Source organism: Callospermophilus lateralis, chromosome X (genome assembly GCF_048772815.1).
Source record: "Callospermophilus lateralis isolate mCalLat2 chromosome X, mCalLat2.hap1, whole genome shotgun sequence".
Classification (NCBI taxonomy): domain Eukaryota; kingdom Metazoa; phylum Chordata; class Mammalia; order Rodentia; family Sciuridae; genus Callospermophilus; species Callospermophilus lateralis.
Window position 1 is genome coordinate 125,561,682 of NC_135325.1, and position 27,883 is coordinate 125,589,564.

The 27,883-nt window shown below is 53.0% G+C and overlaps 1 protein-coding gene across 8 annotated transcripts; it reads right to left on the reverse strand.

The window, feature by feature from the left end:
- Nucleotides 1-1,131: 1,131 nt before the first annotated feature.
- On the reverse strand, nt 1,132-27,883 carry Hcfc1 (host cell factor C1). Of its 8 annotated transcripts, XM_077107386.1 has the most exons (27): nt 26,726-27,883; nt 19,683-19,831; nt 19,293-19,453; nt 18,393-18,601; nt 17,206-17,290; nt 16,576-16,682; nt 15,032-15,211; nt 14,914-14,945; nt 14,586-14,841; nt 14,108-14,268; nt 13,310-13,507; nt 12,723-12,947; nt 12,457-12,561; nt 11,979-12,198; nt 11,505-11,647; nt 11,217-11,355; nt 10,782-11,002; nt 8,667-10,170; nt 8,235-8,398; nt 7,126-7,702; nt 6,429-6,755; nt 6,086-6,204; nt 5,849-5,986; nt 5,134-5,319; nt 3,893-4,193; nt 3,232-3,295; nt 1,132-3,045 (listed from the first exon to the last, which is right to left on the reverse strand). In XM_077107386.1, the coding sequence occupies exons 1-27, from the start codon at nt 26,916-26,918 to the stop codon at nt 3,006-3,008; spliced, it is 6,204 nt and encodes a 2,067-aa protein (XP_076963501.1). In that variant the 5' UTR covers nt 26,919-27,883; the 3' UTR covers nt 1,132-3,005. The 8 variants fall into 8 exon arrangements, with proteins under 8 accessions (XP_076963501.1, XP_076963503.1, XP_076963502.1 ...); XM_077107388.1 differs by having other exon boundaries at nt 6,429-6,752; nt 7,126-7,570; nt 14,586-14,945; XM_077107387.1 differs by having other exon boundaries at nt 7,126-7,570; nt 14,586-14,945.

Consider the following 27,883-nt stretch of genomic DNA (forward strand, 5'->3'; position numbering starts at 1 on the left):
TTCTCCATCTGAATTGCTTTCCCACCCCTCTCCTGGGCCTCTGCCTGATGAAGCTGCTCTTCTGAGCTCCTCAAGGTGCACATGCTGGGCTCCAGATTCCACCTAAGGTAAGGAAGACAACCATGGCCTAGTGTCAAGACCAACAGGTTAGGTGGGTAGACATGATGTCCCATAATAGGAGATACTTTAGAACCCAATGGTATGAGCACCAGGGACAGAGCTTCCTGGTGGAGGTCCATTGCATTAGGCCTTCATTTTGTCACCAGCATGCACCAAATGCACATACCTGTGCACACAGGAGTGCCACAAGCCAAGAGATAGAGGCAAGTTTTGGTGCCCACCCAAGGATCTTTTGGTACCAGAGTGGGTGAGAGGAAAGTTGGCAGCAGAGGTGTCAGAGAGAAAGTAGAGAATGCTGAGGAATCATATCCTCCACAGCTCCTTTCCCAAGCACAAGCCCCAGGACCCGGGCCTGCAGCAGGGGCCTGCCCTACCACAGGCTTTGTCTCCTATTCGATTAACATTAAGCATCTATTTAGTCCATCTAATGCTAGATGTACTGCCAAACCCAGATGCCAGACTGTCACTTCTATAGTTTTTCCTCTTCCCCTTTGGGGATCTCACTTGTAAGAGGAAGCTGAAGAGGATTCATTCCTGCTTCATAGAGTGCCCACCATGTGCCAGACACATCTGTCCTGTCAGGGCTGACACTCTAGGAGGCCTTCTGGTGGTCCTGGCCTTCAGTGGGATGCACATAGGAGCTGCAGCTCAGCTCCTGCCCTGCGTCCCATCCAAGGGAGTTGGCTGCTGGTATCATGTTCTGGTGTCATCTTGTTAGGGAGAGAAGGTGATTTGGCCCCCAGACAAAAGGCATGGGTAGCAGTTGCCTATGGGCCCCTCAGACCTCACCCTGTATGGCAGCTATTATGCAACCTGCTGGTTACACCAACCTAGGATTGTTGTAAAAGGCAGCTCAGGACACAGTGGGGGGTCCTTGCTCTGCAACCTTCCAGTTTGGGAGAACTGAGGGAACAAGAGGCCCCCAGGTGGCTCAAGTGAGCCTTCGGGAGGCCCCAACTTCCCCCTCTTCCACAGGACATGGGAAACCTGGACACAGTGAAACACCAGATGGTTATTTCAAAAAAAGTCTTTTAATTGTTCAAAATAGCACAAAACGACATCGCACTATGGTAATATTGAGTCACAGGGGTTACTCTACAATAGATGAACGGGTGGTACTGTTCTCAGAAACAAGAGAAATCAAAGGGCGTTTGGGAGAAGGAACAGGGGTAAAACAGTGGGACCAAGCGAGTGGGCTCCAAGGTGACTAAACGTGACATTTTCCACAGCGAAATATACTATAATACAACAAACCAGAGGCCCCAGAGGGTGCAGGCCAGAGGTGGGAGGGGCTACCCTTTCCCCTCCCACATCTCCAGAGATGGCAGGACTGAAGATTGGCTGCTCATTTTAAATCCTTCCATGACCTGTTTGCAACCTTTGCTCATCACCTAAAGCCTGGGTGTGGGGCAGAAAAATCCAAACAGAGCTCTAACTCCCCAAGTCTGGCCCTTTGCAGGGAGGATCGACCTAGTCTGGGGATAAGGCTGCAAAATTCATGGAGCTGATGGCCAGTGTTGTTAGCTTCAGGCTTCCTCTGGGTGACAATGCACTCTCCTGCACTGGAGAAAGGCCTCTGAGGACACCTCATTCCCATTCTTTCCCTTCAGTTCAGGGTGTCAGTCTCTCAGACAGTAATGCTGGAGGTGGGCCCACTCTCAAGCTCCCTCAAGCCTGACCCTCTAGGTGTGAAGTGCTCACCCATGGGGAGTAAGGTTTGACAGCTCACCCTTCCTTTGACCTAGAGGCTTGGGGACAGGCAAAGAGGCAGAGGGCCGGGGCTAGCAATTGGAAAGTTGGGCTGGGTATTGAACACCAGTCCCATGTGGGAGATTCCACACCTATCCTGCCCCAACTGCCCCCAACTTTTCCTCCGGAAAGATCCCTGCCAAGGATTAGCCAAGGAGAAAAAAAGTTGAAAAAAAAAAAAAAAAAAAAAAGATAAACATTCTGTACACAGCTAACAACAAAAAGGGACAAAACCCCACACGCTAAGGCTAAAATTACAATAAAAATGTTAACTTCATCAATTTCAACTTAAAAAAAAAAAATACAACAAATGCAGCAGTTGGTGATGTGGCCCAAGCCTTAAGCCAGGCAGGGCCAAAGCCAGGCTTGCCAGGGACCACTCCATGCCCCATTGGGAGATTTCAGGATTTCACAGCCGCTGCTCAGGCTACCCAGGGGGTCCTCCTTTCCCCTCCTTCTATTTCCTTATTTTCTCTTTATAAAGGGGAAGGGGAGAAGTGGGAGCATGAAGGCCTCAGGGAAGATCTGTAAGCTTCTTGTGGGCTCGCTGGGCGAGATAGGGCTGGCTAAGCCTGAGGAAGGGATGGGAGGTGACTGGAAACACAAGGGTAACAAAATAAAATAGAACCAGACAGATAACCCAATTTGGGATGCCCAGGAAAGTCTCTCTGAGGAGGGACCCAGGGGGTACCTTTCCTTGGTTCCTCTACCCAACCACTACCCAGAACTTGGCTGCCCCCTCAGGCCAAGGGTAAAGAACCACACACGTGCAGGCTTTGAAGCGAGGGTGATGTCTACCTCCTTTTGAGTTTCAATTTCTTTCCCTCAAAGGCCTCTACAGCCTGGGGGCAGGTGCTGGAGGGAGGGGGGAAAGGAGGAGCGCTACTCTTCTGCTCCTGGCTCACTTATCACTTGCTGCTCTTTCAATCTGCCTTCTGCTTCCTCCCAACAGCAATGATAAAATGTGCTTTCTTTATTGTAAAAACAGACAGAAAGAGGGAGCATGAATGGTGACCAGTGGCTGGTGAGGGTGAAGTGCGAATGCCGGGCAGGCGGGCAGGTAGGGCAGCCCCTGATGGGTGGTTCCTGAAGCAGAGGGGGTCTGGAGAAGAATCCAGGTGCTGGTCAGCTTACTTTCACTGACCATCTGCCTTAGATTTCTTTGGAGCAGATTTCCTTGGAAAATGGAGTGGGGTGGGGGGAGAGAGACAGAGAGAGTGTTAGGCTCCAAGTTAGAGTCAGCAAGACCAGCAATATTGGACACCTGGTGGATCCAGTCCCAAGCCAACTGATGAGAGGCTGAATCTTACTATTTCCGCCCCCCCCACCTCAGAGTGTTCCTGAAAGGGACCTTCTGCTTACATTTCCGGAGAGGACATAGGCCGCTTGCTGGCCGGCTTGGTGCCTGAGCTGTCTTTACTGGTTTCTAAAAGGAACATGAGATGGTGAGCAGCCTGGCAAAGAGCACGGAATGCATTTGTGATTCACCCCTGAACAGCCCTGGCCACCTCTCTGCTGCCCCTCAGGGCCCAGAACTGCGTACACTCCCCTCAGATCTCCCTAAGACACAAGTCAGAGGCCCACTGGGCTTCAATCTTGCCTCTCTTGCTGCTTTCCCTGCCCTCAGAGGAGCAGAAATACTGCCCTCTGATGGCTGCCCACCCCACCCCACCCTTGCCCCCCACCCACAGGGCTCCAGACTCAGCTTGGGCTCTCTACTTTTGGGAGCATGCTGTTCTTGGACCTAGAAATCTTTGTCCCTCCCTACCATCCTACACCATTGTGCTCCCATGTTACAGAACTCCCAAGTCTAGCTTGAAGCTGGGGCCCCCTGCCCTACTCACTGCCTACCCCCACGGGAGCACTGTACACAGCATTAGCAGGAACAACTAGGGGAGGGCAGGACACACAGGATGAAGAGGGGACAACATCTGAGAAGAATCCTATAGTAGGTCAGTACCAACCTCCTGCTGTACCCAGCTTCCCCATAAGCTACCCCAAGAGCTCCACAAATGATACTTACCTTGCAACCACCTCACTTGTGTGGCTGGGCCATACCCCTTCTCATTGCGGGCAGCGATGCGGAAGATGATGGCGGGCTTGGTGGTGTAGTCAATGTGGGCATTGGAGAGGCTGGAGGACTGCACAAGGCAAGAGGGGCTGGGCCCGCAGTATACTCGCATAAAGGCCAGCTGGGCTGGGGTTGAGCTCTTGGGCTCGCCACCAGCCTGTGAGCTCTGGATGGCCAGGTACACAGAGTACTCGATGATCTTGCCGGAGGTCACAGAGGGCGGCTCCCAGGTGAGGTGAGCACCATCTGGACTCTAGAAGCCAGGACAGAAGGTCAAGCTTTGCCTTCTTCAGTCACTGAGGTCTCAGCCCACCCGGTCTGTCCCCAGAACAGGGGGCAAAGAAGCCTGCAGTACTGATTTCTCCTACCCCAAGAGCTTTTTTTCCTCCTAACACAATAGAGATATTCCACATCAGAGATCAAAGAACTTTAAAAAGAGATCTGCCCCAAAGTGGAAAGAATAAAAGGAACTGGGACTCAAAACAGCCTTCCTGAATCTACTACGTAATGTGTGACCTGTCACTTTGCCTCTTGATGTGTCAGTTTCTGCATCTAAGAAACAGAGCTACAGTAGCAAGAAGAGCCACACCTCCTGGGGATGTTTTTAGGATAAAAGACATATTGAAGAGCAGGCCTGGTGGCACATGCCTGTAATGCCAGCTACTCAGGAGGCTGAAGCAGCACAAGTTGTAGGCCAGCCTGGGCAACTTAGAGAGACCCTGTCTCAAAAATAAAAAAGGGCTAGGGATGTAGCTTAATGGTAGAGCCCTTGCACAGCATGCACAAGGCCTCAGGTTCAATCCCCAGTACTACAGGAAAAAAATAAAACATGGAGCAGTACAGAGAGCTTGACACAGAGTGCCTGCTCAAGGACACTAGCTGCCAGGCTACAGAGAAAGAAACTGAGGCTAGGGAATAGAAAGGAACTTTACCTTGTCACTCTGGCAATTGATGACACAGGACCAGAAGCCAGAGTCTTAGCATTCATTACCCACCAGGCAGCAGTCTCTGTCCACCAAGGGTGGGCCTGGCTACCATGCTCACATCTGTGTGCACCCCCACCCCCACCCCCACCACCTGGGTCCTCTGCATGGATGGGGAGCTCTGTGCCTGTGCACTCAGCCGAAATTTGCTCTGCTCCCAGCAGGCAAGGGACCAATGGTGGGGACAGGCCACCCCACAGGGAGACTCACTTTGCTGATTTTAATGGCACAAGGGGCCCCTGGGAAACCAGGCAGACATGTCTTAAAGGCTGAGATCTCGCTGAAGGGCCCCCGGCCACAAGCGTTGATACCAGCAACACGGAACTTATAGGCTGTGCCTGGCTGTAGCTCCTGCTTCTTCAGTTGGTTATAGTCAGGGACAGTGCCTGAGTCATCCTGGGGAAAGAAAATGTTAAAATCAGATGAAGAAAAGAAGAAAGTGGCATGAAGCTTGTTGTTAAGAAGTTGGCCCTGTGGGCTGTGGGTTAAGCTCAACGGCAGAGCATCTGCCTAGTATTCAAGGCCCTGGGTTCCATCCCAGCACCACAAAAATTAAAAAGGCAGCTAGGGGGTCAGCAGAGCAGATGTCCATCTTGGGAACACTATAGATGCATGAGAACTATGTGGTGAAGAGGAATGAGGTCACCAATGGCTGCCGCTATGTGGCAAGGAGGGATATGATGAGGTTGACTGAGGTCACGCACCATCAGGAAAGGACCAAAAGTTTTCACTTTCTTACTGCCTCAGGGGGAAGGGTCTCCACCTGGCCATCCTCAATGTTTACTGATCACTCAAGTAAACTCAATGTTTACTGATCACTCTTGTGAGCCTCAACTCAGGGCAGCAGAGCCAAATCTGCTTCTAAATACTTGCTTCACGGCCAGGATCCACTCACCCAAGGGTGCCAGCTCTTGGGGACACTTACATCTGATGGGACAGCATCATCAGGTGGCAGGAAATAGTGAGTCACCATCACATTGGTGCCCTTAATGACCCCCACATCAAACCACTGGTTCTCCTTCTTCACAGGGGCTTTGCTGGGTGGTGGTGGCAGGTCTGGCTTCTGGAAAACAAAAAGGGAGATGAAATCAGGTCCTCAGCCCTCAGGTTCTGAAGGCAGTGCTGATCCCTGTCCCCCAGGGTCCCATCACACCCAACTCACCACACCCAGGGACTCTATGCCATTGGCCACTTCAGTTAGGGTAGCTGCAGCCTGTAGCTTCGCTGGGCTAGCTACCACAACTGGCTGGGGGGCCACAAAGGTGTTGGACGGAGCCAGGCCTGGGAATAAAGAAGGTATCAACAGCAAAGGTTCTGGAAACCTGACTTCTCTGCAGGACCTGGACCTCCTGAAATGGCACCCTTATGCTACCCTCACCTCCCTGTCTCCCCCTGGCCACCTTCTACCCACGTACTCTAGCACCAACTTACCCCCCAAATTTCTTTCCCAATATAACTAAGCTCCCCAGGGGTAGGGCTCAAAGCCAAGGCAGGACCCTGCTTACTCTCAGTGGCTGTTGAAGGCAGCAGAGCCACAGTACTGGGGACAGCACCAGCCAGCTCATTGAGGCAGTTGCTTTCGATGGTTGGGTCATTGAGGCTGTCGGCTGGGGCTAGGGCCTCGGTAGGGAGGTGGTGCTGCTGCTGGGCCTGGGCCTGGGCCTCCTGCAGCTGCTGCTGCTGCTGCACCAAGGCAGCCAATTCCTGCTGTGTCAGCACAATAGGGATGGTGGTGGCCTGGCCCTCCTGGCCCTCGGCTGAAAGGTGACCCAGCTCTGCCTGTGTCACAGCTGCTGCCGCCTCGGATGTGTCCATGGGCTCCCCGGTGCCTGCTCCAAGGCCAAGAAAAATACTACTCAAAAGGAACGCCAACATGCTTGGCCCTATGGACAGGGATGCTGTCCCTAAGGTAAGAGCTCAAAGACCTGTTTCTCTGATGGCTTTTATCCCACCCATACCCCACTGTGGGTTGTACTCTGGCCACTGGACCCTGCCTCCTTCTCAGTTGTCAGCTCCAGCCTGCCTGGCCAACACAGGTCTCCCCACCACTGGCCTGCCCAGGGTCCACTATACCACTCTTGCAGAAAGTCAGCCTTCTCTCCTCAGCTGACCTACCACCACCTGTCACCTCAGCCCTCTATTCAGGGCTATCATTCCTCACGAGAAGTCTATTTTCTCTTGGGACTCCTGGTTAGCACCTACCCATGACAGCTTGCTGTGCGGCCTGGAGCACTGCCTGGATGGCCAGGGCCTGGGCCTCCTCGGTGGCTGCAGCCTGGGCAGCTGCTTCTGCAGCAGCAGTCACTGCAAGCTCCTCAGGGGTGAGCCCTGTTACCATGAGGGTGGTGGTGCCCGCCTGGGCCTCAGCCATCAGCTCTTGGGGAAGTGTTAACTGGTCTACTTCAGACTGTGTGGGCTGGGGTGGCTGGACCACCACAGTGGCCACTACCGCTGAGCTGGCAGGCTCCTGGCCTGAAGATGGGTCCCCTGTGCTGCTCAGATCCACGGCAGTCTGAAGCTCAGGGGTCTGGGAGGCTGACAGGACCTCGGTGGACTCCCCCATCAGGGGTGTGGAGGAAGACTGCAGGAGTTGCCGTGGCGGCAGCTGCTGGCGAGGTCCTGGTGAGACCTGGAGTTCCTCTGGGGGCTGCAGGATGTCAACAGCAGAGAAGGGCATGTCAGAAGTTTCTGTGTTGGCTATGGTCACTGTTATCGTGGCTGGGATGGGGACTTCGGAAGTCAGAGCCCCTGGGGTAGTCTCAGTCAGTGATGAAATCTTCTAGAAAGGGAGAGAAGCTCCCGTCAGAGGTGGGGAGGGAAGCCAGGACCCAGCAGTGAGGCTAAAAAGCAGGATAGCCTTCATCTTTCCCTTTGGGCCTATAGGGTCACTTGTGATGGGCCATCTTGACCCCATGCTAAATAGGAATGGGGACAGTGGGTCATCAACCAGCACAAAGGGTACAGTGAAAAGGGTAGACCCTTGAGACCCCCAGGTCAGATTGAATTAGTCTTCAGAGAGGCTTCCCAGTATATAGGCAAAAAAGCACTCAAATCCCCACCATCTCACTTTTATAGGCTACAGTGAAACCACAAGCGACTGGAAACAGCTACGGAGACAAAGCGCCCTGGAATGGCTGAGAACTGCCGGACAGCTGCCTCCTGCCCATCAAGTATGGAGGCTGCCCTTTTACGGTCTGGAAAAGGAACCAGGAACAGCACTGTGCCTGGTACAAGAGCGACATCTGGTGTCTGACTCTGGAACAGCACGGGTCAAAGGGTACAGTGGATAAGGGATCCCTTCTGGCTCTTACCGGCACGGAAGGGCCTGGAACAGGTGTGGACTGTGTCACGGTGGTCACTGCCCGTGGCAGCGTGGAGGACACGGTTGTTGTGATGGCACTGGAGCTGGCGATGTTCACACTGTCACCCTGGGCGCTCTCCACCTCTCCCTGATCACTGGCAGCTGGTGGGGGATCTGTGAAGGCACAGGCAGAATGGTTGGCTTCTGCTTGGCTTTACCATCACAGGCTTCTGCTGTCCTCAAGGGAGGACCAGAGAATGAGACAGTATCCTGGAGACCCCCCTATGTGTAACTTGACACATCAAAGATCTCTCTACCTCACCCCATTTGAAGATTGATTGCCACAGCATATTGGTCTCTGGACATAATTTTGTAACCTTTTTTCTCCTCTGAGCCTTGGGGTCTGGGGGATATGAACACAAGGACAAATGCCTTCACTCACCTTGATTTGAGCTCATGTTGGAGGTGACAGTGGTGGCTGTGTGTGTGGTGCCCGTCTCATGGGTCTCACAGGGGGGGTTGGAGCACACCCTCTGTGTTGGGAAAGGAGCCAGCAATGCAGCACCAGCCTGGGAGGTGATGGTGGGCACTGCTGCTGCCTCCAAGCTGGACTCCAGGGTCCTGTGGGATGGGGCAGCATCAGGGAGGAGAGCACCCACGCTGACTGACATAGTGGTGCCTGTGGAAGTGGTCTGGTGCGTCTCACAGGGTCGGCCAGCAGGGGGCTGCTGCCCACCCTCGGGCTGGCCTGCCCCTCCATTTGAGGTGGCAGTGGTGGCTGTGTGTGTGGTACCCGTCTCATGGGTCTCACAAGGCGGGTTGGAGCACACCCGCTGGGCGCTGCCTGCATTGGAGGTAGTGGCGGTGTTGGTGGTGCCTGTCTCGTGGGTCTCGCATGGCGGGTTGGAGCAGACTTGGGTCACTGTGGTTGAGGGGCACAGCAGAGCCTCCAGGGCCGTCACAGTTACAGTGGTGCTGGGTGAACTGGTTTGGAGGCTCTCGTATGCAGGTGTGGGGACCACACGAGCTGCACTGGGCTCCCCAGTACCTATGATGGAGCGTGCCATGGTGGGGGTGTTGGTTGTGTGTGTGTGATGCGTCTCCAACTGGCGCCCCAGGAGCACGTCCTTGTTGCTGGGGCCACTTGGCCCGACTTTACCACTCAGAGGGGCCAACTGCACAAAAGCAGGGTTGTGGACCCCAGCCTCCAGGGCCATGCTTGGCCTCAGCAGGGAGCCAGTTGAGCATGGGGCCCCAGTGGCCATCACAGTCATGGTGGTGCTGGTCGCACTGGTCTGGCGGGTTTGGCACTGGGGCTTGACAGAACCTTGGGCTCCCTCCAATGCCCCAGGAACCACACTGATCCGGACCACAGTGGGGGTGGTGGAGGCACGACGGGTATCTCGTTGCTGGCCAGCGCCAATGCTGGACATGGCCGTCGTGGCGGTGCTGGTGGTGCCCGTCTCATGGGTCTCACAGGGTGGGTTTGAGCAGCCATGCTGCCCAGCCATGTTGGAGGTGGCTGTGGTGGCAGTGTTGGTGGTTCCTGTCTCATGGGTCTCACAGGGTGGGTTCGAGCAGACGCGGACCACACTACCATTCTGCTGCCCCACAGCTGAGGTCACAAGAGAAGCAGCTGCCTCTTGCCTATCACAGACAAACTGCACTTGGGTGGGCTGGGGGTGTCCCCCAAGGTTGGCCACAACAGTGGTGGTGGCCGTGTTGGTAGTGCCCGTCTCGTGGGTCTCACAGGGTGGGTTGGAGCACACCAGTGTCACAGTGCCAGGCTGAACATCACCCTGGCCAGAGTCGGCAATGGTGACTGTGGCTGTGGGCTGCTCTGTAGTAGGTGAGGCCAGAATGGACACAGGGAGGTCGTGCACAGGCTGGGCCTCGACCCCACTAGGGGCTGTAATCAGAGTCACCTGGGTAGGCTGAGAGACAGGCTGGGGGAGATACAAAACCAAAAGAGTTAGTACCATGAGTTACATGACTTCCCATCTGTCTGTCTCTCCCATCATCCTACACTATCACCCATGCCAAATGGGACCACAAACTCTGCTCCTAACCAGCCCTTGCAAATCTGTCTCTCCTCTGATCCCAAGACGCTGACTTGATGAAATACCAGGGAAGAGTCACTGCTTTGCCTCAAGGGCAATTCAAACTAAGGAAGGGGTTGTGAGACAGGACCAGGACAGGAGAGGAGGCTAGAATAGAGTCCTTCTCAGGGAATGTAATCCCTTGATGATGTACAAAGGCCATCGAGAGATTCCTCACTACTTTTAGAAATCCAGCTTAAGAAAACGTATGGAGAGAAGACCAATACTACAGGCACATGAAGATGAACTCTATAACATTATAAGAGAGTAAGTATTGGCTCAAACAGGAGGCCTCACCACAACAGACTATGAACAGGACTACACATCAATAAGGAAATCACCCCACATGCTGGAAAAGCGCCAGGGCTGCACAACTTCTGGAAAAGGGCCTAGTCCTCCCATACTTTTCACCTGGGTCACTGCTGTGTGTGATGGCACATCCTTGGGCCCCACCCTACCTGCATGGTGATGGTGGGTGTGGTGAGCCCGCCAGCGGCCGTCAGTGTGGTCTGCGCAGCTGACACAGTAATGGCGGTGGGGTTAATCACCTGGCTCGAGAGGGTGGCGATGGTACCCAATGTGGTGATGGGCGTGGCCAGGGAGGCGCTGGTGCTGTGGCCCCCAGCTCCAGCAAGGCTTGTGGAAACAGTACCCGTCACCGTGCCTAGGGTTGTGACACCTAAAGGAAGGGAAGCAGAGATAAAGTGTAGCCTGCTGCTACCACTGCCTTTACAGTAGCATCTCTCCATGGATGGGGCTAAGGGACCAGGAGCTCTGTGCAGCTACTGAAGACCTGCCATCCTCCCCCAGCCGGACTATGGGGAGGTGGCCACAGGAAGCCTGTAGGGATGGAGCCCAGCCATTGTTGAGGCCCTAGCCTGTGGGCTACACACCTGTGGTACCCTTCACAACCAATGTGGTGACGGCTGGCTTGACGGCAGAGACGGTGACAGGGGTGACCAGGCGAACGCCCCCCATGGGCACGGTGCGGAGGATGGTGCCTGGCTGTCCAGGGGCCCCCTTTAGCACCACCTAGAACACCAGAGCAAAGCGCCACCAACATCACTCCCAGGCTGGCTGGATTGTGTTGCCCTTCCCAGACCTGTCAGGAGGACATGTGTGCCCTGCTGGGGTGGACTACACTAGAGACCAGGGTGAAGAGAGGGTCTTGTGTACCTTACCTGTGTCACTCCTTGCTGCCCATGGCCAGTGGCAATCTTGGGGACAGCAGTGATGATTTTAGCAGGTGCTCCAGTTCCTGAAGTCATAACCTTGGTGGTAATAATGGTGATGGGGGACTTGATGCCAGGACTACTAGTCACACCTGCATAGGAGACACGGGGATGGGGGTGGACACGACATGCACATGACTGAGTTCTGTGAAGACATCCCATATCCCATCTTCCTTGCGACCCCTTTTAATGCAGTCCCCTCTGCAGCCCCAGAGATAAAAGAACAACCAATCAGAATCAGATGCCTGCCAGCTCTCTACAAATCTCAAAAACCAAAAAAGCAAAAGGATGCAGGAAAGGGGAAACCAAAATCAGGGTCCACAGTGTAACTGCACCCTCCCCACCTTCTTCTTCCTGCTTCTGCCTCATGACAGGTACTTGTCAGCAAGGACCTTCAGGAACCTGTGTCAGGGATGCCCCTACCTGTTGCGCCTGCCTGGGTAATGATGGCGGACATGGGGATGGTCTTGATAATGGTGGTCGTGCCAGGTTTGGTAGTGCTGGGGGAGACACTGCTGATGCCCAGGATGGTGGGCTTGGTCCCTGCTCCACTGGCCTGCGTGGTGGTGATGATGGTGGTAGGTTTTCCATCTGCTGAGGTCACCAACTTCAGGATTGTCCCTGCTGGCAGGGGTCCTTTGGTCTGAAATGGGAAGCAAGTATGAATGGGTACCACTATAGGGAAAGAACGTTTGCTTTGGCTATTCTCCAACGGCAGTCCAAGTAGACCAGGAAATGTTCTGCAGGTGATAGGACTGAACAGCAGGACTCTATAAGCAACACATGCTCCTGAAATCTTCCATGATCAGAGACACTTGAGTTATCCTCATGGCACAGCACCTGTTCTTGCCTATGAGGCTCTGAGTCTAGGGATCATTTTCAGTAAACACTAAGAGCTCACCTGGATGATCTGAGTTACAGGACCCGTAGATGCCTGGCCTGTGACTGCTGAAGTCTGAACTGGTTTGGTCTGGACCACTGACATCACTTTGCCCAGATTGGAAATCTAAAAAGGAAAGGATGGAGCAGGGAGTGATCCAGAAACCAAATAAGGGCATGACCTGGACTGGGATTCTATTGGAAGTGGACCAGGGGCAACAAGTCACCCCTGGCAGCCACCTTAGCCTGGCAGCTGTCACATGCAGCCAGGTGGTGCCCGTCACTCACCAAAGCACTGCCTCCTGGGACGGAGATGGGGCTCTTCACAAGGGTGATGGTCTTGGTGACCCCACCTACAACTGTGGTCACCACCTGGGCTTGCTGGGCCACGGTCACGGTCCCTGACTTGTGCACCGTGATAATAGGGCGGGTAGATGTGTTAGCGGCAGAGGAGACAGATGTCCCCACTTGGGCAGCTGCAGTCTTCAGCATACGAGTAGCAGGATTGCTCACCTTGAGGGACAAAGATGTCTGTTGAGCAGGGTAGAGACTGAGCTGCCATTTGGAATGCCCATGGCTCTACCTCTGATGCTCACCACACTTCATCCCCAGAACAAAATAGAGAGGTTTACTTTTCCTTTTAATGATGCTAGGGAGCAGCCTGAATGACCACATGTCTAATCCTAAGGCTGCAATACCCCAAAAAGTAACTGCTTATGCTACAGCCCACACCAGTACCAATTATGGACCAATGGCCTCAAGGGTTGGTCAAAAGCCCAGAAGAAGTGACTGCTATTTTATAAGATGACAGTGACCAGAAACGCCTGGCCCTGTGGTTGCTGGCTTATAACCAAGTCCAGAAGACAGATGCTCACCATGACAGGAGAGGAGGCCACCTTCACAGTGGCTGGGAGGGTGGTCGTGCCAGGTGTCACAGCCACAGTCTTGACGATGGTGGTGCCCGCTGGGACACTCAGCACTGTAGGCGCTGAAGAAGGAGGGATTTTCTGGGTGGCGGCAGCAGCAGCTGCCAATGCGGCCATTCCACTCATCTGCGGACTGCTACCAATCACCTGTGGCAGGCACAGGGCACGTAAGCCATGTGGCACCACCTGCCTCCCTGGAACCTGCCAAGGGACTCAGCAGCATCCCTTAGCTTTTCCTACTGCTGGCCCCTCTCTCCTAGCCCCAAATAAGAAAGAGCGCCACCAAAAAGCAAGCACAGAAACCCCTGTGGCAGGAATTTGCAAGGCACTCTGGATCCTTAAAAAAAAAAAAAAAAAAAGACAACAGAGTCAGTGCTACTGCACATGCTAACATGCACAAGGCCCCGGCCGGGTTCAATTGCCTACAGAGTCAGATACACCTCACTTCTTATGGGCCTGGGTCAGACCCAGCTGGCCACATTCTCCCTCAAGCTACAGGACAAGGAAGTCCACGTTTAAAATGCCCTGAGGATCACAAAGCAAGTTAGGTTCTTTTGAAGCATTAACTTATTAATTCTCAATCCTGCCAGAAATCTCACCACCAGCATTTTACATACAAGAAAGGCATATGATATATGGTACAGGAGCCAGCTGGGATCCAAACCCATCAGAGCTCTATTTATTCTACTTGGTCACCAGAAAGTCCCGCTCCCATTCCCTTAGCCCTGCCCAGTGACAACTCCTCACCGTCCCCTGGGCACTCTGTGTGGGCACAACCATTCGCACACCGGCAGGCAAGGAGGTCACAGTGACAGGGGCTTTCCCAGCCTGGCTGGCAGGCCGCATTGTGACCAATGGGGTTCCTGTTGTAGCCTGAGGACCAGTCACTTTGAGAACAGCAGGGACACCTGATGAGAGAAGGTGTTGGCCATCAGCAAGTCACCTTCCACACAATGTCCCAGGCCCTCTGTATTTCAGTACATAGACCTGAACTACTCCTAGACCGGTCTGTGGTCTGCGGTTTGCTTTGTGTGTGGATCTTCTATGCCTTCTGGCAAGTTCTCTGCAAGCAGGATGGAGCTTTCTCCTCCCCCTCATCCTCTTGCAATAAACCCAAAGTCAATGGCTACTGGGCTGTTATTTAACAACCCTCATAAATCAGGGCAGTGGCTCCTACTTAGGCACTGAATGTCCCTAGGGATATGCCCCTGACCCCGCAGCTTACCTTGAGTCCTGGCTGCAGTGGGCACAGAAATAGAGCTGCCTGGCACTGTCGGCAAGACCTGGATGGTGGTGGTGGTCGGGGGCGCGGCGGCAGTCTGGGGCAGGAGCGTGATGCCTACTTGGGTCAGCGGCTGCACAGCAGGTGCGGCTGCTGCTGGGGCAGGGCTCTTGGGAGGGTTGGCAGGCACAGATGGGACTGGATTGGGTGTGGGGGAGGTGGCAGTAGCAGCCGTGGCAGGAATGTCATATTTCTGGAGCTGCAGAAGGTAACTGTCGGCTGTTGCCACTGCCCCCCAGCTCACCTCCAGGGAGTTGGTGTTGGCTCGTACCAGTTGTACTCGGGCCGGGGGTGGTGGCTTTTCTGTAAGAGAACACAGCTTCTAAGATGAGAGGAGCGGGAAGCTTTAGGAGTGGGATTGGTGCCGACCCGGAAGAATGGTGCCTTACCTGTCTCCAAGTACCAGAGGTCCTTGCAGCAGACCTGGTTGTTCCAGGCCTTCCGGTAGCCATCACGCCCACTCCAAATATACAGGCGGGTGTTGATGGCAACTGCACAGTGACCAGCTCGAGCACGAGGAATGTTGTCCTCCAGTGTGTCCATCAGGATGGTCTCCCAGGCCATGGTATCTAGGGGTTGGCAGGTGCCGGAGGTTAACAGGGAGGGTAGAGGAAACCCACCCTTTCCCAATTCCCAGCTGCCCCTTGTCTTTTTATTGTTAGAGATGGGGAATAAAAACCAGAAAATTGTCAATGCACTAAATTAAGAGCAAGCAAACTCCATACACCAAAAGCACCATTAAAAAAATATGATGCTGGGTGCAGTGGTGCACACCTATAATCCTAGTTATTCAGGAGGCCAAGACAAGAAGACATTCCAAGTTCAAGGCCAGCCTGGGCAACATAGCAAGACCCTGTCTCAAAAAAATAAAAAGGGCTAGGAATATAACTCAATGGCAGAGAATACCTGGGTTCAATCCCCAGTAGAGAAAGAGAGAAAGAGAGAATTGCTAGAAAACTATAAGTGAAGGTTTTGAACATCAAATAACACGTGTGCCAGAGAGAGACAGAGACAAGGGAGATCACGGTTTATAAGAAAAATTAAATAGAAAGGCCTTAAAACAAAAATGTACCCTTCAGTCAACATAAACCACACAGTACCTGGCAGTTTGAGTTCTGTGCCCACTGCAACTGGGGCTCAGGGTGAACTGATGCCTAGGGGTGGCCAGTGGGGAATTCCTGCCACCCAGCAGGCTGGCAGAGTCTGTATGCTGACGGCCAGGTTCCAGGAACTTGAGCACCACTGGGGTTATCTATACTGATATAGCCAGAGTGGTGTGGCAACATCTGATGGCAACTTTACCTCTAGACATTTTTTTTTTTCCTTTGAGATGGGGTCTCACTATGTTGCCCAGGCTCAAGCCACTCTCCTGCCTCAGCTCTGGAGTAGCTGGGACTACAGGCACCACATACGCCTGGCTACCTACCTCTAGGTGTTAATTACTCTTTGAGTGCACTTGCATTTGGGTGAAAATGGTGAAAGGATACTCATAGGAGCAGCATCACAAGTTTTGGCGTTATAATAACAATTCAGAAGAATGAAGCTGCTTACTGTGAGGGGACGTAGAATGATCTCCAAAATGAAAAGTGCCAGTGCAGCCCTGTGTACAGCAGGCTACAGACCTACAGTTACTGCCTTTGTGTGTAGAAGAGTCCCTGTAGCGGGGGCACAAGAAACCACCCATGTGGCTGCCTGAGATGTGGGGAGGCTCTGCACCAAATACACTTTCAGATGTCAGACGATGTATGTGATGAGACTATTGAAATAATAAGAGAGAAGAGCACTGCTTTGGAGCACTCCACCCAGTGCGTACTTCTGGTGGTTTCTAAAAGGAGCCATGGGCCCAGCCTCACTCCCCGCACACCCCACACAGCTCTCAGGGCTGAGGAGGGTTAGCCTCTCCCAGGCCACTCCGAGCCCGAGGAGGCCATACCCAGGTTGAGACAAGCCAGCGTGTTGGTACACTTCCACTCCTTCTCGTGTGTGGCCACTTTGACATCATCCATGACGAGAGGCACCCAGCCACCAAACACATACATTCTGAGAGGAGGGAGGGAAAAGCAGGAGAGGATTGTAGAGGAGGTGCCAAGCTAGAGGCCACCTCTTCTACTCTGGAAGTTCCAAACATACTCAGTCTTCTAGATCTCCCCAGGAGTCTCCCAGGGCGCACAAAGCCTTTAGATAGCCCTCTCCTACCTGGTGGCTCAGTTCTCACAAGAACTGCGTCACCTCTCCAGCAAGAAACCACTGTTTTGCTCATCTAAGACTCACCTTAATTTCCATCGTCCCTAGATTCCCCTTAGGACCTTGGCATTCAAAAAGATAGCTACTTGTGGGGAGGATCGGCACCTTTGATGGGATAGAGCCTCACAGGCCCAAGAAGGGTCTCAGGCTGCGTTTTGTGGGCAGGACCCTCCATACTGAATTTATCTTCTCTGGATCCCCCAGGGTTGTAAGGGAAAAACGGGGCTACTCAATGCCAACCCAGCCAAGAAGCAGCCTCCTTGGGCCTTAGGGACTGTCACAACAAAACTGACCAGGAAAGAGGAAAGTAGCCACTCACTTGTTTCCTATGGTAGTTGCAGAGTGAAGACTGCGAGGAAGGGGTGCCACCCCACTGAGACTGGGCTTATTCCATGTTAGCGTCTCTGCAAAGATGAAAGAGAGAGGATTATCTATACTGGACCAGACACAGAGGATATTCCCTGGACTTGGGCATGGCAGGTGTGACCTAGTACAAGAACTGCATCCCTGACCTTACTATATATAGCTCACAGAAGGCCCTCTGATTGTTACCCTAACAACCAGATTCTAGTATTGTCAAAGTGATTCTGATGACCCCTGCAAGATAGTTTCTTTCAAAAAGTATTGAGCATCTCCCACGAGGAAGCAATGCTTCTAGAGCTGGGAAAGGAAGGCTGAACTCCCCCTTCAGCCACTCTCACTTCCTACCCTTCATGGAACACGCCATCATACCACCTTAATGCTCTACAGACCGTGTTTTGGTCTATGCTGATGTTTCTCTCACACTGAACCGTTTGAGTGCTGAATCTGATCTATGGGGCAACACAACCAATACCTACTCTCCCATTGGCAGACCTTCCAGAAATCTGTATTTGGCAATCTTTTCCTAAACACCCCTGATGCCACCACCTGGCTACCAGACTAAGTATCCCCCAAAAAGCTTAACAGTCTGTGGACATCCAATTTTACCACAACAGCCAGACTAGGCTGCATTAGTCACATATAGACTAACGACTCCTAAGTCAACAAGCACTAATGCTACCCAAATCAAGAGTAATTCCAATAGAGAAAAACCTCAATCTCCTTTCTTATTCTCCTATAAGCTAGCTAACAAACTCATCAGACTAAGCCTTACCTTCTTAAAAACAATATCACCAACACAGGACAAAGATACCGGCTCACAAACCTAGGGACTATCAAGTGTCCTTATGACAGGGTGAAGGTAAAGAGCTAAAGAGCACACCACCTCCCTGTGAGCCCCACCTCCCTGTATGATGATGGCAGCCCAGACCAAGTCTATTACAGCAGCAAGGGCTTCTTTTTTTTTTTTTTTGAGAGAGAGAGAGAGAGAGAGAATCTTTTAACATTTATTTTTCGGTGGGCACAACATCTTTATTTATTTATTTTTTAATGTGGTACTGAGGATCGAACCCAGCGCGCCCCGTGCATGCCAGGCGAGCGTGTTACCGCTTGAGCCACATCCCCAGCCCAGCAAGGGCTTCTTACCAATATCCAGGGTCCAGAGATCTCCTAGCCTGCAGCCACTCATCCCTCCATAGATCACCAATTTGGATTTCTTATTGTCTTTTTCTGTGTAGACCACAGCAGTATGTGACTCTCGAGGTGGAGGCAAGACTCCGTAAGTGATGGGGATATCCCAGGCTACCACTCCAGAGCCTGGCCGTAATTCCAGGATATATAAGTCATTCAGGTACCTGATGAAGAAAGATCAGTTAGTGAGCCTCAATTCCACATGCTAGAGGCCTCACTGGGTACGTATCAGTGAGCAGCAGACTCTTGGGAACATAAAGGGGGCAAAGTCTGTGTGAACTCCAAGTTGTTCTTTTACCCTTGCCCTTGAGGAAGGTGCTGTCAAAAGCTTCTGAAGGTAAGCCTAATTGGAATAGCAGGACAGGGTGTGAGGCCATGTGGCCTAATCGAGTTCAGACCCAGCAGCAGGCCCCTCCAGGCTGCTGAGCTCACAAAGCTGAGCATTATACAAGGGCCTCCTAGAGCAAGAAGGGGGTGTTGGCCTGGGACTACCTCCAGACAGAAAGGCCCTTGGCCACAGGCCTTGGAAAATTCCCATCAGGAAACTTGTAGGCAGTGAAGGATGAGAGGGAAAGCACCAATTCTAAACCGAGTCTGAGGTACAGGGACCGGCCCAAGGCAAAGCAGGCTTCCACCTCCTCCCATGAGGCCTACTCATAGTTTCAGATTTCAGAGTAGCAGAGTTCCTCAGAGAACATTCAGTGCCAATCTCTCATTTGACAACCCAGCGCAGAAAAGGCACAATACTGCAGTGGGCTTAGCCGGCCTATCTGACTTTAGGATTCCAGAGAGCCCTCTATCTAGGCAAGCAGACCCACCCTGGTGGAGTTCTATAGAAAAAACAAGTGTTTTTACCTTGGAATGTTGTTCTTGGGGTCCTCGCTATCGTTGGCCAGACCCCCAAATAGGTAGCATTTGTTGCCCACAAGGGAGAAGCTGTGCCCAAGCCGAGGACATGGAGGGGGCCCGTTTTTGGGCGTTTTTGCTTTGAGTCTCTTCCACTCCCACCGGCTTGCCTGCAAAAACAAGACTTGGAGAATAACTCCTGGGATAAGAGGCCTCAAGTAGGGAATCTGGGGCAATTTATGGTGTAAAGAAGAAAAGATCTCTTCCACCATCTCGCTCATCATAAGCCCCCAAGCCACCAATGTAAAGGAGCATATAAGAGGTCATATGGAGACTAGAAGGCAGTGTGAAAACGCAGGTCTGTGAAGAAGGAAGGTCCCAGGGGCTCTATACCATTACCTGGAGCTCGTAGAGATCGTTGCTATATTTCCCGTACTCTACCATCCCACCAAACACCAGCAGGCGAGTACCATCACATACGAAGCCATAGGCAGCGCACCCCGGAGGGATGTCCCCTCTCACAGCCGGGATGAACCACTGGTTGGTTGCTGAAGAACAAAAGAAGTAGAAGTCAAAACACCCAGAAGCTTCTAGAATCTGAGCCCTATTCCTCATATCCCCCAAGTCCCCCAACCTTCACGTATAGTCAGAGAAAGGAGAGGCTGAGCCAGGATGCTATCCCTTGGGAGCCCTATCACCCTGCACCTCCAGTCACTCTGGCCAGGCCATCTGCCAGAGCCTGGGACTTTAGATTACTACACAACTGCCTGTGACCATCCTGCTTCTCATCAAGGTCATCTTGGCAAGCAGGAAGTCACTGCCCAAGACAATCCATCAGCTTCTGGGAATCTGGGCACTGACTTTTCCCCATCACTAGCAGGATCATCACAATAAACTTCTCTACTCAAATGTCCTCTCTAAGCCCCACGCTTCTCCCAGAAGCCTACATTTCTCTCCCTGCACCACAGGGTCAAGACAGCCAGAACCCATGGCTGTCTCTTTGCAATAAAACAGCAACTGCTGCAGGCCTATGCCTCCCGTCTGTGCAGGCAGGCGAGGGAGGCCACAAACCAGCCTCAGCTAGCCGGCAGGGGAGAGATGGGGGCAAGAATTGGTCTCTGCTGACCTCCAGGGCCTTGCTGTCTGCTCTGACTTCCCTGCTGTTCTCGTCTCCTAGGTGATGGTCCACAGGCTCAGTGGCAGCGCCAGTACCCCTCCCCCACAACCACGCCTACGCCTATGCTGCTCCAGAACATTCTCAAGCCAGAGGTGGCAACCGCAGCAGAGCTTCTATGACAGAAGCTTCTCAAAAGCCCTTCACACTTCTAGCTGGGGGTGGGGTGGGGAGGCTACCAAGAAAGAGGGCAAATCAAATCCCATGCACTGCTTGGATCTCCAGCGCATAACAGAGTCTTGAGTGGAAATGTGCTTTTTCCTAGACTGCCTGGTTTGTCTGGCTCCTCAATTCAGGCTCCCATGTCCCCTACATCTGTGGTGTTAGGACTTCTGAGAAAGTGCTGGGGAGCCAGGCACAGTGGCACATGCCTGTAATCCCAATGACTCAGGAGGCTAGGGCAGGAGGATCACAAATTTGAAGCCAGCCTCAACAATTTAGTAAGACCCTTCTTCAAAATAAAACAAAAGAGCTGGGGATATAGCTCAGACATTAAGTACCCCTGGGATCAATCCCCAATACTGGGGGCAGGGAGAGAGCAATGGGGGAAATATCCTTCTACTATGACTTATTAACCAAAAGAGGCTGTCCCTCAGAGAATATATCAATCTCTCTCAAACGCCAAACTGAGGAATAGTTGTAAATCTGATTATGCGCCCCAGTCAGTCAGATCTCAGTTCCAGGGAATCATCTGGACAAAGGCTGAGTAAAGACTGTTCCCTAGGCAGAGTGTGGTGGTTCAGGCCTATGCCTCCCCTCCGTGCAGGTGGTGGTGGTGCATGCCCGTAATCCCAGTGAGTTGGGAAGCTGGGGCAGAAGGATCACAAGTTCAAAGCCAGCCTCAACAATTTAGTGAGACCCTGTCTGAAAAAAATTAAATTTAAAAAGGCTGGGGATGTGGCTCAGTGGTAAAGAACCCCTGGATTCAATTCCCAGTACCAAAAAATAAAATAAAAAAGGACAGAAAAAAAGAAAAATGGTGTGGTCTCCGTTAAGAGCTGACTTGGCGGGGGTCGGGTGGGGAGTTGGTCAGGATATTCCTGTGGGGAAAAGTGAGAGGCTTCTGAGGTCCAGTCCAGGCTGCTCATTGCTTCTCAGCCTGACCGTTCATATTGGGATACCATAACAGAATAACAAATATACATTTAATGGGGATGAAAAGTGTTGTGAGATTAGGGAAGAGGAGGAACAGTAGTTTTTTTCTTTACTCAAATATATTTAAGGAAAGGGGGCTGGTCATGGTCATTTATACAACTGCCACTACATCCTGGATAACCCACAATGTGCCCCAAGACTCCACAGGCAGCACACCGTTGTGCCCTGGGACACGCCTGAGGGAGCAGGGCCTCCCCAGACCCCACAAATGCCACAGGTGGATTGGAACAGCTTCCAGCTCCTCGGCTGTTCAGCTGAGTCACTGGGACTCCAGGCTGCTAGCACTATGGTCTCTGTCATCTTCCTGTAAGACAGGTGCAATGTTTTATCAGCTCTCTGCCTCCTTCTCATTTCCAGTACAAATGCAAACCAAGAAAAGCAGGAGCTTTCAACGCCCAGGCAAATCAATGCTGCACAAATCGAGAGAGACAGCCTCCCAAATCCAGGCAAGAAGTTCCTTCCATCCAAGTTATCAGGGTAAAAGTCAACAGAAGCCTCTGAGGCCACCTCAGACCATCCACCTCTCTCGGTTGATAAAGGGACAAGGCCCAGAAGAAGTGACTCACCTGAGGTCACAGAGTAAACAAAGAGACAAGAACCTGTCTGACTGAATCTGATCTATTTGTGTCTACCTGAGGATCTCATGTAGAGGCAGCCACTGGCTACCCCCCTCACCAGAGCACCCTTGTGCAGAAACAAGTAGCTACAGAAGCATGGACCAAGGTTTGGGATGAAAGCTAATGGCTAAAAGGACCAGCCCACAGCTTTCCCATCACACTCTGGTCAGACACAATTGACCAAGTGAGAAGGGCTCTGTGATGCCCCAGGGTCTCTGGATCACCAGCTCCTTCTAAGTGACCCAAGATGTGATCTTGTTCTAGAACATTCCAGGCAAGGCAGGACCCCTCCCCAACTCCCTCGGAGAGAGTATGTCAGGGAGTGCAGTTCCTGGTAGAGACAGAACGCAGGCTTTCTTCATTTAACCCATAAGTCCCATTCCACCCACTGAAAGAACACAAGCAAGTAAGCTCTTCTCTCCATCTTTTAAACCAGACAGCTGCTCTCGGCCATCCCTCAATCACCTGGGGGTATCATGTAACCCAATCCTTTGGCCCTTTGGTTTGGATATGCCCTGGCATGTCATTGCCCTCCAGGCTCGCTCTCACCAGACAGGGGAATTTGGGGAAAGGAGGCCACCCTCCTGCAGGATCTGATGTGATATGAAACACTCTCCCCTCTTCTCAGCTAAGACTGAAGCCCAGCTTCTATTTGCTCTCCCATCCCTCTTGGTGAGTTTGCCAACTCCATCTGTAGTTGTTGATGCCACCATCTAGAGACTGACACCCATGCATCAGGGCAGAAAGTGAAGTTAAAGGAATCGTCTTCCTTTTTGTTCAATCTGTCACATCAGAGCATTTCCGTTGTGGCAGGCCCTGTGCTAGGAGGCAGAGAGGAACCACATCCTCTATTTCCCATCTTATAGGAAGGCTGTGCACCCTCTTCCAGCAATGGGAAGAGTTGAGAAGCAAGCCCAACTCTTAAGAGCAAAGCAAGGGTGATGGAGGGCACAAATGGAAACGAGGGGACATCTGAGTCAGACCTTGAAGGGTGAACAGGATTTCCTGGCAAATGAAAGTAGCAAGGCCAATCAGGAAGTGACTGCAAGAGCCTGGTAACAAGTGAGGAGGGTCTGGAATGGAAGGGCAACAGATGTGTTACCAGCTGGAATAAGTGACCAATTAGGTACAGGGACAAAAGAAAAGGGGGGCATTCCTAAGATGGTGGCCCACAGCCCATTGAAAGGTGGCAGAACAGTCAAGAGTGAAGGTCGTGCTCCTGCCCAATTCCACCACTAGCTAGGGGGGTGACCCTGGACTTGTCACTTCCCCTCTTGGACCCCAATTTCCTCATCTACAGAAACAAGGAAGTCTCATTAGATATTTTTTTTAATATTTTATTTTTAGTTATAGATGGACACAACATCTTTATTTTTTACTTTTGTCTGGTGCTGAGGATCGAACCCAGTGCCTCATGCATGGTAGGCGAACGCTCTACTTCTGAGCCACAACCCCAGCCCCTCATTAGATATTTTCTAAAGTTTCTTCAGCTGTACTATGTCACTAAAGCACTACTGAGGTAAAAGTAGCCTGTGCAAGCACTTGCTATCATATCTCTCCTCATCAGGGCACCCCCAACCTGGCAGACTCTAAATCCTTTGGCTCAGAGCCTCTGGGTAATCTGCTTTGCCTCATGAAAATAAAATCCCCTGAGGAGTACTCCTGTAATCCCAGCAGCTTAGGAGGCTGAGGCAGGAGGATCTGAAGTTCAAGGCCAGCCTTAGCAATTCAGGGAGACCTTGTCTCAAAATGAAATTAAAAAATAAAAAGGGCTGGGGATGTGGCTCAGTGGTTAAGCACTCTAGGTTCAATTCCTGGTACCAGTCAAAACAAAACCAAACAAAATCCCAAAGACAAGGACGATAGCTACTTTAAGACCTCCCAAAGGCCAGTCAGGTGTCCCTCAGCCACTGTGGTTAACTGCCACCAAAGAACCAAAGAGGAAAGCCACGCACTTTCTCTCACATGTACACAGATACCTACCTTCAAGTGCACACACTCCACCCCATGCCCGTCACCCCAGGTCACTGAGCTGACCAAGACACTGGAAACTGACCAAGGCAGTGAAAAGCCCATACACACACCATGAAATGACAAGGATTGATTCCAGTCTGGCCTGCTCTCCACAGGAGCAAGTCTGTTTGAGGGCTGATCCTGTGCAAGGAAAAGTGCAGAGGCAGAGACATGTGAATGTGCCTTGACCTCAACTGAAACAAAAGGAAACAAAACCAAGGTAAGCAGGAAAGGGAGTTGTGGGGGCTGATGGGTAGCCAGAACTCTGGGGCACCAAGTGCTAGGTACTGCCCTGGGCCATAAGAATAATGGATACACCGGGCTGAGGAAGAGCGCTGGGCCTGCTAGTTGCTCTTGAGAAGTTGCCTATCCAATTGACCCTGAAAGTTTCCAAATTGCTTCCCGGGAGGATTCCAGGACTCTGCTCTAAGCAGCCCTTTGGAAGGCTGACTACATTCTAACAGCCTACCTATTCGTGCAGCTTGATAAGGAATTAATGCCAAAGTGGTCAATTCATTTTAATAAATTAAGGAACTTGCAGAGGCCCCAAGGAAGCCAAGGCAGAGGCCTGCAGTGGACTTTGGAGCTGACTGTAATTAGGCCCCTGCCCTACTTTCTAAAATTGCATTTCCCTGCCAGGGAGCCTACTCCAGGCCTCAGAAGAAAGTCAGTCCGAGGAGTCAAGAAGGTGCTGTTCATGGCGAGGACATCTCTAAAAACAGCTCTTCCACCTGAGAAGTTGTATCCCTGCCCTTGGCCTTAGCTTACTGGGCTAATTCCTGCCACCACAGCTGCCCAGACTGGCATAAGCACCACAGACCCCCCCTTCTGCAGAGCCCAAGAGAAAGGCCCTGCTCTCTGGAGGCAACAGGTGCTGAGAAACAAGGAATGCAAAGGATCACCAGCAACCCACCAGCCTTTCAAAGTCAAGCTGGTAGGGGCCAATAATGTTAGAGGTGTTGAGGCCTGTCTGTGTTCTTAGTAATGGTGGCCACAGAGGTGGATAGGGGGATCCCAGCCCCCAGTCAGAAGCCCCGTGCCAAGCCTCACTCCCCACGTCACTCCTTCTACACACTGCCAGCTTCCTACCCTCAGAGCAAGGAGGTGATGGGGGCCAACCAAAGAAACAGCACACTGGCTGTGCCTTGTAGCCCATCCTTGAAGTTGACAGGAAGTTCTGGGATCACCAGAGCCTGGGGAGTATGGACCCCAGTGAAGGGGAGGAGTGGGCAGACTCAGCACTGCAAGATGCACCTCCCGCTGCTGTTGGAGGCACTTCCTGAAGGCCACTGCAGCTGCAGGGGCTCTCTCCTCCAGCTCTCATCTGGGACTGCATCCACAAACCTGCAAGACGGCTCACCTTTCCTTCAGGGCAAGACGATGGCTAGGAGCAGTCAGTGGGCAAGTTGGGCCCACCCTTGTGCTAGGTGTGCATAAACGGGCCAAGAGGCTTCCACAGGGGAAGGATGCGACAAAGCTGTGGTGGAAAGCAGCAGGCTTTCCGCCCCAGAGACCAGGCAAGGAAGGCTTCCAGGCAAGGGACAACATGTGGCTCCCACGAGGGAGGGGGCAGAGGCCACGGGTGCATCAGTCATGCCTGCAGATAAAGGCGCCTCTCAACTAACAAGGTTTTGGGGGAGACAGAGGGAGGGGCATAATCACTGCCTCGATCTCACAGAAGAGGGGAGGCACAGGGCTACCTAGTGAGGGAAAATGGATCCACCTCATCAACTGCAGGGCACCAGTTTAGGAAAAGAGGCTATTTGCGGAGAATAAAATACTGCAGAACTAAAAGCCAAAAAGGGGAGGTGACACAGCCACGGTTCTATTGGTCCCCAAGGCCCCAGCGGCATTACCCAGGAGGCGGTGTCCAGCACAGCTCGCAACCCCCCCCCCCCACCGCTGGATTAGGCTCCTGAAACTCTGCCCCTCAAGAGCGCTTCCATCCAGCTCTCCAGAGACAGAACGGATCCATAATCCAAAAATTGTCATTTCTCCTGAATGGGTATAGACATTAGGGATGAGGAAGAGCGGAGCGACCAAGAGACGGGGGAGGACTCTGGCTGCGCCAAGGGGACACCTCCGCCCGCCATCCAGCCGGCGGGGGTAAGGGCGTACGTCTGAAGTCACCATCGGTGGCGACACCATCTCCCCCTCACCAGTTGACTACAGGGTTTCTCCCAAGTAACGAAAAAGCAACCCTCAAACGCAGGAAAGTCCGGGGGTGTAAGAACAGGGGGAAGACGAGGGAAACGAAGAGAAGGCAGGTAGTGCAAAAGAGAGAAGAAAGCACATCAGCGAAGGAGACGGAAAGATGGGACGAATAGAAGAGATAAGAGGGAAAGGAAGACGGAGGAGGGAAGGGAGGAGGGGAAAAAATGGGGAGGGAGGGAAGAGGATGGTGAGGGAGGAGATGAGGGAGGAAAGAGGAGGGAGAGGAGATGGAGGGAAAGATTCGAAGACCCAGCGGGCTTTGCACTCACCCGTGTTGTACACGTGCAGTTCGTCCACTATCCCTTCGTTGCCGCCACCAAACACCACGATGAGCTCCTTGATGGCCACGGCGCGGTGGCCGTGGCGGGGTCGGGGCACCGGACCCGACCAGCCCACCACTCGCTTCCAGCGGGGTTGCAGAAGCACCGCTGGCGAGTTGGCGGGCGACACGGCCGAAGCCATAGTTCCAAGAAAGGGTGCGGTGGGAAGAAATCACCAAGCGGGAAGGGAACCCCTCAATTCCTCTCACACACCCCCCCTTTCGCCTAAGGCAGCTCTCACGGAGAAGCGGTTCCTCACACAGCGGTGGACGACTCCATGGAGGCCGCCATCTTAACTACCCTCCTTCCCTTTGGCTCTTCCCCTTCTTCTCGCTCGCCCCGTCTCCCCAAGAGCTTCCCGAAACTGTCAACTACCTAAGCCCGAGAAGCTGGTGGCCGTCGAGTTCCGCCGCCCTGACTATTTGTTCGGGTGCTCCCGGTTACAAGCTCGGGCGGGAGGCCCTGGGAGCCGCCATCTTGAGCCGCCTCTCTCTCCTCCCTTCCTCAGTCGTAGCCCTCCCCCGCCGGAAATGGCGGAGCCCCGGCCCGGTTCCCACACCCCCAAGTCCCCAACACTGGCCGGCTTCCGGGGCGGGTGGAAAGGAGCCACAAGCGCCGCGGTCGTCTCAGCCCCGCCGGCGCTCAGACCACAATTGTGGGAGCCGCCATCTTGAGACTGTCCCGCTTCCCCGCCTAGCACTTAGTACAGCTGCCGCTCCCGAAACACCCCCGAATCTCCTAAGGAATGGAGTCACGCCGGAGGCCAGTGGAACCAGCTCGAACTCTCCGGGACGGCTCCGAGGCCCGCACCGTACGGCTCGTGAGGTCTCGCACCTCTCTGTTGAGTCCGCCTCCGCTGCTCAGGCTGCGCCCGCCGCCCTGGGAGCCGCCATCTTGAGACTAGCTCCCCCTTCCCCCCTATTCTCTTCCTCCTTGGTCAGTTCTTCTACTGCAGACCAAACGCAAAGCAGCGTCCAATCCTCGCTTCCCTCCTTATGACTCCTTCCCACAGGAGCCGCTTCAAAGAGCCAGAGTTAGGCCCCGAAGTGGCAACTGTACGGCAGGAGGAGCGGTAACGGCAGGGCGCTCATGCCTCCTCCCTGGGAG